Genomic DNA, 12,079 nt, shown 5'->3' on the forward strand with positions numbered 1-12,079 from the left:
AAGCTCAGTTCTTCCAATATAACATTAAGCCGACTCACCTCTATGCAAGAACAAAATAGTAAAAGCTGTTGCGAGCATAGATTTCATGTAAAAGATAACAGATGTTGGTTACTCGAGCTTTTTGAAGTCTCACCTTTTTGCCTTTTTTTCTAGCTTTTTGGCCCCTGCAGCTTGCTTTATTTTGTTCGTTGCTCTTTTTTAACCAAAACTGATCATATTTGGTATGTAAGTTGAACATACTGACATGGCGGTCCGTGACAGTATACATGACGGACATAGCCTATATGATGTCACCCATTGGTTTTGCACTACATTTCCACATTCCAGCGTTAGCATTTTGTCTGCCACCATGATGGGGGGGTTTAGAGCCAGAAGCTTATAAATCAGCTAACACCACCTAGCATTTAACAAAGCTGCATTCATAAACTATACAGGTGGAACACACACACACACACACACACACATCTGCTAAATATTTTCGGCTGCCTCATTTAGGGGTCGCCACAACAGATCATCTGCCTCCATCTCACCCTGTCCTATTTCTACCGTGCTCCTCTGTGACACCAGCCCTCTGTATGTGCAAACTGTCCTTTCTTCTTTTGCCACAAATCCCCCATGACAATCATCTTCACCCACTCCACCCTGCCTCGGCTCTCTTCTTCACCTCTCTGGTGCACTGTCTGTTGTTTTGGATGGTATTTAAAATCTCTCTATTCCTTGCATCTTCAACTTTCAAACCTGCTTCTACGTACTTTCATACTCTTAATGGATACTTTATTGATCCCCATGGGGAAATTACTTGTTTTCTCTGCATTTGACCCATTCACTCAGTGAAGCAGTGGGCAGCCCACTAAGCAGGCGCCCGGGGAGCAGTGTGTAGGGACGGTACCTTGCTCAGGGGTACCTCAGGGTAGCCGTTAAGTGGATTCGAACCGCCGACCTTCCGACCATGGGGCGATCACTCTTGTGCATACCTCCACCTCTCCAGGCTGTCTTCCACCTGCTCCCTCCTCTCACCACAGATCACAGTGTCATCTGCAAACATCGTAGTCCACAGATACTCCTGCCTGACCTCTTCTATCACCCTGTTTATCACCACTGCTGATAATTAGTTCTAATTAACAGACTATTAAATACTAGAAAATACATTTTTAACTAACCAAATCTGAAGCACAAACCTCAGGGATGGGATAATACTAGTGAGAATTCCTTTAAAAAGACTTTAAAGGAACAACAGCACAAACACACATTTAAGAGGTCCCTTAAATAGTTTTGTAGACTGCCTCAAGTGGCCACCAGAGGAACTGCTTTTGTGTGTTAGCTTTGTTTGTTAGCATTCTTTTCTTTTGTCTAGACTGACAGAGGCATCTGTGTTTTCTGCTTTCCAGGCGACCACAATAGAAGACATGGAGGCGCGGCTGGACTGCGGTTTGGTCAAAGGCCACGCCTACGCCGTGACAGATGTACGGAAGGTGCGGCTAGGTCACGGACTGCTGGCCTTCTTCAAGTCGGAGAAGCTGCACATGATCCGCATGAGGAACCCTTGGGGGGAGAAGGAGTGGAGTGGCCCTTGGAGTGACAGGTAATCACAACACTGCCACCTGCAGGCAGGAAGATAAACTACTGAAGCTCCTCAGTCTCTAATCCTACCCTGTTAAAGGTAATTGAGCTGTCTTCATCTATCATTACTCGTAGCAGACATCTTACCTCTGTGAGTCAGATGTGGAGCATTCCCAAAACAATGTATTTTGCCCGTAATAGGATACGTGACCGTGTCACGATCAATTTAACCAATTACATAAATTGAAAATGTCAAAGTGCGCCAGTCCCTCAGAATTTGACTCACGAGGTTTCTAAGAGACGTAACATGACGAATGATTAAATGCCAAACGACCGAACAGAAAGCAATCCATACATAAGGTCCAGGACACAGAGAAAAGAGAAGGACAATGGGAAATGTCATGTAGACAATGAAAAATGGAAATGCAATCAAGCTAATGGGCCGCTGAGCAAAGAAGAACGGCTAAATTCAGCCCAGTCGGAGAGCCGCTTGTTTATGAAAGCAGCTCAGACGTCCTCAAGAAAAATGTTTTAGCTCAGGAGTGGGTAAAACGGAAAAATAAATGTGCTTGCTCCTCGTCTCTGTCTTTGAATCGTGAACGGGCAAATTCGGTGAAACAAACAGGGAGCCGGTAAAGTCGGATAATAACAGACTCTGAATTATTGATAAGGCTGAAAGAGAGACAGCTGTTATTAAAGAGACGTGAGTCATCCCTCATCATTCACTCACTGTCGCTGAATAATTCATTCATGGTTTGATAAAACCCGTTACTGTAAATGGTGGCTGACAGACCGCTGGACGTTTGTCAGGGCATCATAAACAGAGACATAAACACAGAGCTAATGCATCCAGTAAAACACCTGTGTTTCCCCTGAGCACTGAATACAGAGGAAACCTTGATGTGCAGGTATGATTCACACGGTAATAAATACCACGACTGGTGCTGTAAAATAGAGCTCAGGAGGGAGAGACGCGCGCGCAATTCATTTGTCTGAACTCGATACAGCTACTCAGAAATAAACTTTATAGCTGTGGTCGTTATAAGTCTTGCAATTAATATTTATAATATTCTGTTAATAATTTAAATGTTTTTCCTCTTCCCCATATTTGAGGTCCCACCATTTTCATAGCAGGCAGATGTATATACTATTATATTATATATTGTACATATATTTATTAGTTTCAGATGTAGCCATTCTTGTATTTTGCTTGTTTACATTATTGTATTTTGCACAACTCTGTTGCTTGTGAAGCTCGCACACAAGAATTTCACTCACATGTGCTGTACCAATGTACCTGCACATGTGATGTGACAATAAAAGTGATTTGATTTGATTTGATTATATTATTTTACTAGTATGACTGTACGCATCTTAAATTAAAGTTGTATGGTTTAAATCTGCTAATCTTGTGTAAATGTGTTTACTATTACCCTTAGGGATTATTTGCAGTACTCTGAGGGTAACTTAAGGTTAGCTATGAAAGGAAATTTTGCACTGAAAGTAGCAGAAAATAAAAATTGAAATATTTCGAGTGACAAAGACATGTTTGAAGCAACAGATTGCAGGTTTTTCCTCACAATTAAAGACTTGGGCAGGATTTATAAAACAGTATGGTAACGCAGGGATGAGTAGATCTGTTCAGTTTTATTTACAGTATGTAACGCTGAATCACAGCAACAGTCACCTCGAGTTGCTTTATATTGTAAGGTAAAGTCAGTAATACAGAGAAAACCCCAACAATTAGACGACCCCCTATGGGCAAGAAGAAAGCCAGAGTTTAATAATAACTAATGATTAAATGCAGAGAAATGTCTAAACACGGGTGATGGAGAAGACAAGCGTGAAGAAGAAACAGTCCTAGTTAATAGGCCTGTTAACTAAAAGAGGATTCAGATACACTTGATTAAGCCCTAACGACAAATGTTTTTAGCCTAATCTTAAAAGTAGACAAGGCGCCTGTCTCCCGAATCCAAACTTTGAGCTGGTTCCACAGAAGAGAGGCCTGAAACCTGATTGCTCTGCCTCCCATTCTACTTTTAAATATCCTAGCAACCACAAGTAAGCCTACAGTCTGAGAGCAAAGTGCTCTTTTGGGGTGATTATAGTATTAACCACAACATGGTTTATGTAAGTCAAATGCTGACTCGACCAGGAAAGGGATGATCAATAAATCGTGCTTAAGAAGCATTTGCAGGGACAATTTTCATTTGTTACAAAGAAGTTCTTTATGGATGTCGACTTCTGTCTTCCCACTGATTGTTGTACATATTTCTGGCACTTCCCCCTGCTGATAGTAGCAGCTCTGACAGGTAGACGTGGGCTTTCATCTCCACACTACGAATGCAGTGTCATACTAGACTTCAACAGGGAGCAGTTGGCTCTGTGCAGCACCTAAGCTGAATGAGAACAGTAAAACAATCTTGGATGTTGGTTACTTGAAAGTATAATTACGTGTTCAGACATTATTTTTTGAGGTCTCATTTGTAGGCTTGATTTTTGCTCGCCCAATGGTCCATTTATAGTTGGTCTTTTAGAGGCTTAAAGGTGTTTCGTTTGTGCCGTTTATCCAGCAAGAGGTTGTGAAGGCTCCTGTAATGTGTGCTGCCGTCACAGAGGAAATAAATTGATGATGAGCAGGGGGAAATTAGCTGTCACAAATGATGAGCTCAAAAAGATAATGCTCAAGGATCCCCCCTCCATGTGCAGCACCTGAGCCCCCCGGGCTCTGTTGCAGGGGTTGTGTAAAACCAACACACGAGACAGAAGATAACGTGTCAACTACAGACGTCACCCAGAGCAGGTCCAAATGGGTTCAGGTCATGAAACAGTGAGGCCTTTTACTAAAATCTGACACACTTATACAACAAAATTAAAGTCTACCTCTAACAAAAGCTCATTTCACATAAAAGCCTGTTTGCTCTTTTGTTTTTGCTCCCTGCAGTTCGGAGGAGTGGAACAAGGTGAGCAAGAGTGAGAGAGAAAAGCTGGGCGTCACCGTACAGGACGACGGCGAGTTCTGGTGAGAGCCTGAAAAAAATACACCCACAGTCATTTTGTTACATTAAAAAAAGGCTACAGCACTTTTATTTTCAGGCACTGATGTTTGGGCCGCAGGAACAGTTTGACATTTTGAGCTTATTTTACTTCCTGCTGAGATTTTTGATGTTTTGATCCAAAGCTAAAGCAGATGGCCTATCATGTTTGATGTCACAAAGGTAGATGCTCATACTACGGACATTATATTTTTGACAAACCCAAGGTTAGGACCAATGTGAAATGTATCTGTTTCAGGGGTTGAACTTCAGAACTGCTGTTCTGGGAAGACTAGAATGTGAAACGCACTTCTTCCTGTTTTTCATTGTTTAATTCCCTGTGATGTAAATGAACCGCATAAAGATAATTAAGCAATTAAACATGGTCTAAAAGTATACGCATTTCTGTGTTGTCCTTTTCTTTGGCACCAACCTCAGAATGATGAGGGGAAGGCAGAGACATGAATAAGACCTTCAAATCACCTCTGATATATGAATAGCTCTTACAGTGAAACTAATGAATTTCTGTATCTCACCTACAGGTGGGTAGTTTAGCCAAGCATCAAGAGTATAAGCTAGCCTGGCTTAAGCTCATTTATTAGTTTATTTATTACTTTGTTGCTTTGTTGCATGTATCACTAAAGAAAGAAGTCAAATTAGAAATAAGATTAAGAAGGTTATCTTCATCGTGTCAAATAAAATGATGCAGTTCTTCTTCAGAAGCCCTCGGCACTCAAACTTTAGGCTCATTTTATCTCAGCTCTGTACATCCTAACCATTTGCTTTGCTCCTGGTTTTGTTTCCTCTGCTTTTGTACCTGTTCAAGATCTTCTTCTTTCAAGCTTTTTCCTCTAGTTGGTATCCACTCTCTCTGCTCTCTTCTCTCCTCTTTTCCTGCTGCCCTCCTGCAGGATGACATTTGATGACTTCTGCCAGTACTTCACTGACCTGATCCTGTGCCGCCTCATCAACACCTCCTACCTGAGCATCCACAAGACCTGGGAGGAGGAGGTGATGAGGGGCTCCTGGGTCCACCGGCAGGATCCCCTACGCAACCGATCCGGAGGCTGCATCAATCACAAAGCCACCTTCCTGCAGAACCCTCAGGTCGGTACATGTCGTGGTTTTGTCTTTAAGAACTGTGTGATCAGTGCTGGACTGTGATGCACCGTCCTCTTTTTCTCCTCCTAGTATGTGTTTGATGTGAAGAAGGTGGAGGACGAGGTGCTGATCTGCTTACAGCAAAAAGAGAAGAGAGCCACACCAAAAGAGGGCAAATCAGAAAATCTCGCAATAGGCTTCGATATCCACAGGGTAGAAACACCCACACGTAACCGAGAAATCTTCACAAAGCGGAACCAGGAAGTAAACCTGTGATAGATCTGGATCTTCTCCTTCACAGGTGGAGCTAAATCGGAAGTACCGTATGCACACAGCCCAGCAGAAAGTAGCAGGTTCCATCTACATCAACTCACGCTGCGTCTTCCTCAGGAAGGAGCTGAAGGAGGGCCGCTACGTCATCATTCCCACAACCTTTGACCCCGGGCAGCAGGGTGACTTCCTGCTCCGTGTCTTCACTGATGTGCCTTCAGACTGCAAGTAAGTGTATGATAGTCTTACATGTGGATGTAAAGAGCTACACTCGGAGGCTTTACATCTTTAGAGTCTCGTCAGAGGCTGATGCAATTGGATACATTATTGGATGAAATTGTACTTCCTGTCAGTCACTTTACACAGTTACTTCTGCAAGAAGTAATTTTTTTGAATACTCGCTCCAAGACCTCCCATTTAATCAATAGTTAACACTAAACATCTGCCTACACATCTGGACAAATCATGGGCTTAATGAGGGGAACAATGCTTAATGCTTGGTTCTGTGTTGTTCTGACCTGTTTATTATCAGCTTCCTTCCTTGCCTGGCTTATTTTGATTTTCTCATACCAGTGTTGTCCTGTCTAGCTTATTTCAATCATCTTATGCCTGGGTTTCAGGTATCTTCCCCGGCTTATTTTGATTGCTACCTTGGTTTAGGTTTCCAAGGTCGGGGTGACCGTGGCTCAGGGGGTTGGGAAGCGCATCTGTAACCGGAAGGTCGCCGGTTCGTTCCCCGGGCTCTCTGTCCTGGTCGTTGTGTCCTTGGGCAAGACACTTTACCCTACTTGCCTACTGGTGTTGGCCAGAGGGGCCGATGGCGCGATATGGCAGCCTCGCCTCTGTCAGTCTGCCCCAGGGTAGCTGTGGCTACAATTGTAGCTTGTGTGAATGTGAGAGTGAATGAATAGTGGAATTGTATGGGACAATGCACTTTGTTCATATCAGTCTTAGACCCACTGTTGCTGTTAGGTGCTTTGCACATTTCCAGTTTTATCTTAGGCCGTTTGAAGCTGGTGTCCTGCTTAGAGTATACTCTTCCGCTCAAAGCCAGAATGTCTGTATTTCAGCCATTATAAACACTGTTTAAGTCTTAATATAAAATATATATAATTTATATATAATATTTTCCTGTCTTTAATTTTAAAAATGATTTATACAGTGTATGAGGACAGTTACAGTCCTACATTTACACCGATTAAACCAGATTGATTCCTGTAATAACACAACCACAGAAATTCTGCCAAGGAATTCATTCATGTTAGCTTAAGAGAAGGACTGCTTCATGCTGCGTTGATACATCAGCACAGAAACAGATAGTAGATAATTTTTCACCTATTATTTCCTGTTGCTTTTGGGACTGCCGACCAGAACCTGCTGCTGAAGCACTGGCAGCGTTACAGAGGCCTGTCACACTCCAACATGAGGCATATCTGTGTTCATACATCCATGTACCTGTGCTGTCTTCATCTTACTCAGAGAGCTGACCCTGGACGAGCCTCCTCAGACATGTTGGACGGGGATGTGTGGCTACCCTCAGCTGGTCACTCAGGTCCATGTACTGAACGCTGAGGGTCTGCAGGGACAGGACTCCAATGGAGGTCGGTATGAGGACTCCAGTCGGTGCGTAGCAGACGTAACCTTGCCTGACATTGAGTGCTGTGTTTTGTATTTGCATGTCAATGATGAAGTGCTGTGAAAACCCACAGAGCTGCACTGCCTCAATCCCAAAAAGAGAGCGAGAGCCCAGAGCAAAGCACGAGGTACCTCAGCACCACCCGCTGAGATTATTTAGCTAGTGTAGTGTCTACAGCCTGTAGTGTGCCGCAGTTATGGCTTAAATCTCTTACTGTGTGTGTGTGCATGTGTGTGTTTGTGCGTGCGTGTGAACTAACTGCTGTAACTTTAACACAAAGGTTCATGTGATTGTAGCGTCTTATAGTATGCTTCTGTTAAATAAGTAAATCAGCGCTGAGCAGTCAGTGTACACCATCCCCCAAAAAGTCGAGCTTTATTTACATTTACTCCACAAAGAGCCACCAGAGCGAGCAGCTCCTCATGTTTGATTTGACAGATTTTACTTTATTTTTACCCTTCCTGAGATAAAACTGTTCAAATCTTTTAATTGTTAGGCAAATGTGTAAACCACTACAGTAAGGAGCCACTCGACAGGGGGTCATTAACTGTTCCGATACCAAGTAAATACAAGGGCCAGTTTTGGTTTTACTTTAAATTTATAAAGTTAGCTTATGTAGGGGATAGCAGTGTGTCATGACTTAAGAGATAAATCAATGAGTTTCCAAATCCTGAACACATTTAATGACCACCATGTGTCTGTCTCTAAAGCACTTTAGTTCCACCTCTCTTAATAAAATTAGATTTGACAGTCAGTACAAAAGGGCTCAGATGTTTTTCATAATGCATGTTTTTATTTTCCCACAAAATTATTCAGTTCAGTGGGCTACATGCTGAACAGAGGATAGAAACAAAGTATCAATTCATAATGCCAGTATCAGTCCGATACCAATACCAACATTGGTATCAATACTATCGTCGAGCGCCCACTTTAACTGCTTTGTACATACTTATAAAGCATAAGTGGAGGCAGAAATACTAGTTTTTTGTTGCTGTTTTTTAATTAAATAGTATTTTCAAATGTAGAAGTCCAGAGGTATTATCAGCAAAATGCACATTGTTAATAAAAATGTCCTCTGTGGCTGTTTTTTATTTATCAGTGTACTATATTAATACATTTTTTGACATTTTGCTGGTTTTATCCCGGCAGAGCTATTTTAAACTTTTAGATATTTGTTCATTTTTTTCTGACAGCTGTAGATCCCTACGTCATCATCACCTGTGAAGGAGAGAGGGTTCGTTCACCAGTTCATAAGGACACACGGTGCCCAAACTTTGACATCAAAGGCCTGTTCTACCGCAAGAAGCCCAAGGAGGGCATCCACATCGAGGTGAGCTGTCACTCTGCAGTCTGTAGTGTGAAAGGTTGAAGAAAAAAAATGCAACTTCAAATTTGATTTGTTCTTTATCCCTCAGAAACTACAGCTTTTGGCCAGTGGCCTTTGACAACTTTCACATTTATACATGGCACCAAAATGTAAAGTGCACATCTTCTGAACAGTAGCTATAAGGTTACTAAAAGGTTACTGTTTGCTTACTTTGGATTTCATTGCATAGTTTCACTAAACTCAAATCAAGGTAACAGGATGAGAAAACAAAGTCTAGGAAGTCTTGCTATATACTGTGTGTTTATTCTGCGATCAGACCATTTTGTAACCGCTTTTCATCAGGCTCTGACAAACACATGGTCACTCTAAATTAAATACTAGCCATTTGAGTTGTTATATAACCCACATAGGGTCTTAAAAATCATCAGATTAAAGCATAAACTCACCTATATCAAAGGAAAATGTGCAAAAACTTAAACACCAGCAGGTGTTTTATAAAAGGAAAATAACAATGTTCCAGAAAAGGGAAAAAGCTCATGTTCATATTGCCACTACATGTAAAATAATTTATATATAAAGAAAATAAAAATAAACCTACAGAACAAACATGTTATTATGCAGACATAATATACGCTGTACACAAACAAAAAGTAGCAGTAGAATTCAAAATACAGGGTTATCCAGCCAGTAAAAATCCAATACTAAGAATTGATCACATTTACTGAGAAATAAATGTTCATAATCACAAATTTTAAGTTTTCCTCAGGGGCATCAAACTGTTATTAACCCATTAGGTAAAACATTTAGATCTAACTACCGTAATTCTTGAACCATTGGTGCAATTGAAAAATTCCAACGGTTCCTGAAAGCATCAACTCTGTGCTTTATCAGTGATATGAGGGTCGTGATGGTAATCCCAGGTAGGGCGCCACATTCAGCGAGGCTGCTGCGACACTGTTCCTGGAATTATTGTAATAATCCTGATATCACTGAAAAGCAACAGTTCCCCGCTGCTTTCGGGAACTGTTGGAATTCTTTTATCGAGCAAGTGGTTCAGGAGTTACAGCTGTTACATATGTTGAAATAAAACGTTGCAAAACCTTACGTTTCGCCACATTCATCGCTCTCTGGTCTCACGTTGACATCCTGTGTGACAGCGCTGTATGTGTGTGTGTTTTAGCATTTTGTAACCGAACACGTGGGAAATTTGAGTTGAAAAAAAATTGACTCCTTCAGTACATGATGTAGACGATCTACTAGGCATGAATAATATATTTCTTATATTTGTAGATATGTCAAAACATCTTAAGTATTCGCAAAGTGAAAGCAAGAACCTAAATACACAGTCGACAGTGACGGCTGCAGAAAAGTGGGAGCTAGCTGCAGGAATAATTTGGGTTGATAGTCCCGCGGCACTTGTCTTCATGCAGAGTTTCACAGCGTTTCATCGCTTGTCTCATTTTCAGTCCTTTTTCCCTTTATCAACTCTCTCTTTGAGCCTACGGGACGTGAGAATGAGGCTGCTAAGGATGTTTGCAGAGCATCCATAACTAATCAGTTACAGGCTCCATATCAGGCGACACGTGTAAACCAGTGTATTTGTGAGGGAGGTTATTAATAGTAATACGATGTTGGATTTGCTTGTTTAGAGCTGTGAAATTGTTTTATTTGTAACACAGTGAAATGAAACCATGAGTGGGCATTAGAGCTGGTAAATCATCTGTATTTACACACTGTTAGCATCAGAGAGAGAGACATCATTCATTTAAATAAATAAGAGAGTTAGACAATCACATGAGGTATCCTTCATGTTGTTTTTCACCAAACAATCTAAAAGATGGACAGATCAATTCAAAACTGAGTAAGGAGACCTTCATTGAGCTTATTAATTTGTCCAGTAGAGCTCCATTAAAAACCCAAGTGTACTTAATGATTCATTTTATCATTTTCACTATTCATCCGTGGCCAGTCCCCTCGCTTTTACTTTGGAAATTCAGTCATTCTAATCCCAGTTACACATCCCACGTTTTCAGGATTTCAAGATTTCAGATTGCAGTCAACTGAGGTGTTTTCTTAGCCCTTCTAATTTAAGTGCATAATCTTAGCTACTGTGGCTGCTATAGGACAAACATGTTTCAGACAGACGAGAGATGATGGCTGTGGCCGGCTGACCTGTTTGTACTACTGTTTGAAATGGATCTGACTGTTAGGCTTTTCCCTGTTTGTTGAAGGCTGTCACTCCATTGTTTTCCTCAGTTGTGAAGAGGCTGTAAAACTTTTTGAAAGCAGAGTTAGAGAACCTGTTGAGGATTTGGTGAACTGTTGGTAGCACTGCCATTTCTGTTGATGTTAGCTGCTGTTAGTCCAGGTTAGTGAAACTGTCGTTGAAGTGGCTGTACCTTTTGTTGAACTAATAAACTCTCATACGATGTAATTACATAGTAATGTGTGTATATGTATGAATACAGTATCCCTTTTTTTACTATTATAAAATGTCAAACAATCACTGAGAGACAGTTACCTTTATGTTTATTGGTTAACGTGTGAATAAGGACTGTTTATTCATTTCATTTTGTTATTTAATAAATGACATTTTCTTACTATTAAACAAGCTTTTAATAGATTTCAGAAATATTTGTTTTATTGTTTTAAATCAGCGGTCCCCAACCCCTGGGCCATGGACCGGTATCGGGCCACGAGAGTTGAGGCTCGGTCGTGAAATGTATGTTTTTCAGGGGTTTTATCGTTAACTCGGTTTCCCTGGGTCTTTTCCCGTGTTGTAGTTGTGTGTCTTATTTTGAACGAAATATTTACACGTTACCATAGCGACCAGAGAGCATTAAGGGTCAGAGAGGAGGATGTTACTTTCAATGTTTTTGGCGCATTTCAGCAGGATGCTGCTAATAAAGTTACACAATTACACAGTGAATTCACTTTTATTATTATATTTCCAAAATACCACAGTTTTTGTCTTGGTCGTATCATTTTATTTTGTTGCATTTATCCGCAACACCTTAAAGGCCAATCCGTGAACATATTGTCTGACATTAAACCGGTCCATGGCGCAAAAAAGGTTGGGGACCGCTGTTTGTGACATGTGGTTTAATTTTTAAACAGATACTCTGACATATAAGTTTCAAACGACCTGTG

At 41.2% G+C, this 12,079-nt stretch overlaps 1 protein-coding gene across 4 annotated transcripts in view; it reads left to right on the forward strand.

Annotated features, from left to right (window-relative positions):
* The window catches only part of capn5b (calpain 5b), a 58,755-nt gene that overhangs the window by 38,768 nt on the left and 7,908 nt on the right, over nt 1–12,079 (forward strand). For 3 of the 4 annotated variants that reach the window (XM_085289760.1, XM_085289759.1, XM_085289761.1), the window contains 8 exons: nt 1,389–1,582; nt 4,505–4,582; nt 5,507–5,702; nt 5,787–5,909; nt 5,998–6,194; nt 7,446–7,567; nt 7,676–7,729; nt 8,796–8,932. In XM_085289760.1, the coding sequence (XP_085145886.1) occupies nt 1,389–1,582; nt 4,505–4,582; nt 5,507–5,702; nt 5,787–5,909; nt 5,998–6,194; nt 7,446–7,567; nt 7,676–7,729; nt 8,796–8,932 (1,101 nt within the window). Of the gene's footprint in view, nt 1–1,388; nt 1,583–4,504; nt 4,583–5,506; nt 5,703–5,786; nt 5,910–5,997; nt 6,195–7,445; nt 7,568–7,657; nt 7,730–8,795; nt 8,933–12,079 lie in introns of those variants that run through there. The other variant, XR_014894186.1, reaches the window with a different exon arrangement.

This window comes from Mchenga conophoros, linkage group LG10, assembly GCF_057382185.1.
Source record: "Mchenga conophoros isolate Kocher_MC1m ecotype Shallow Benthic linkage group LG10, M_conophoros_male_GT1.1, whole genome shotgun sequence".
Lineage (NCBI taxonomy): Eukaryota > Metazoa > Chordata > Actinopteri > Cichliformes > Cichlidae > Mchenga > Mchenga conophoros.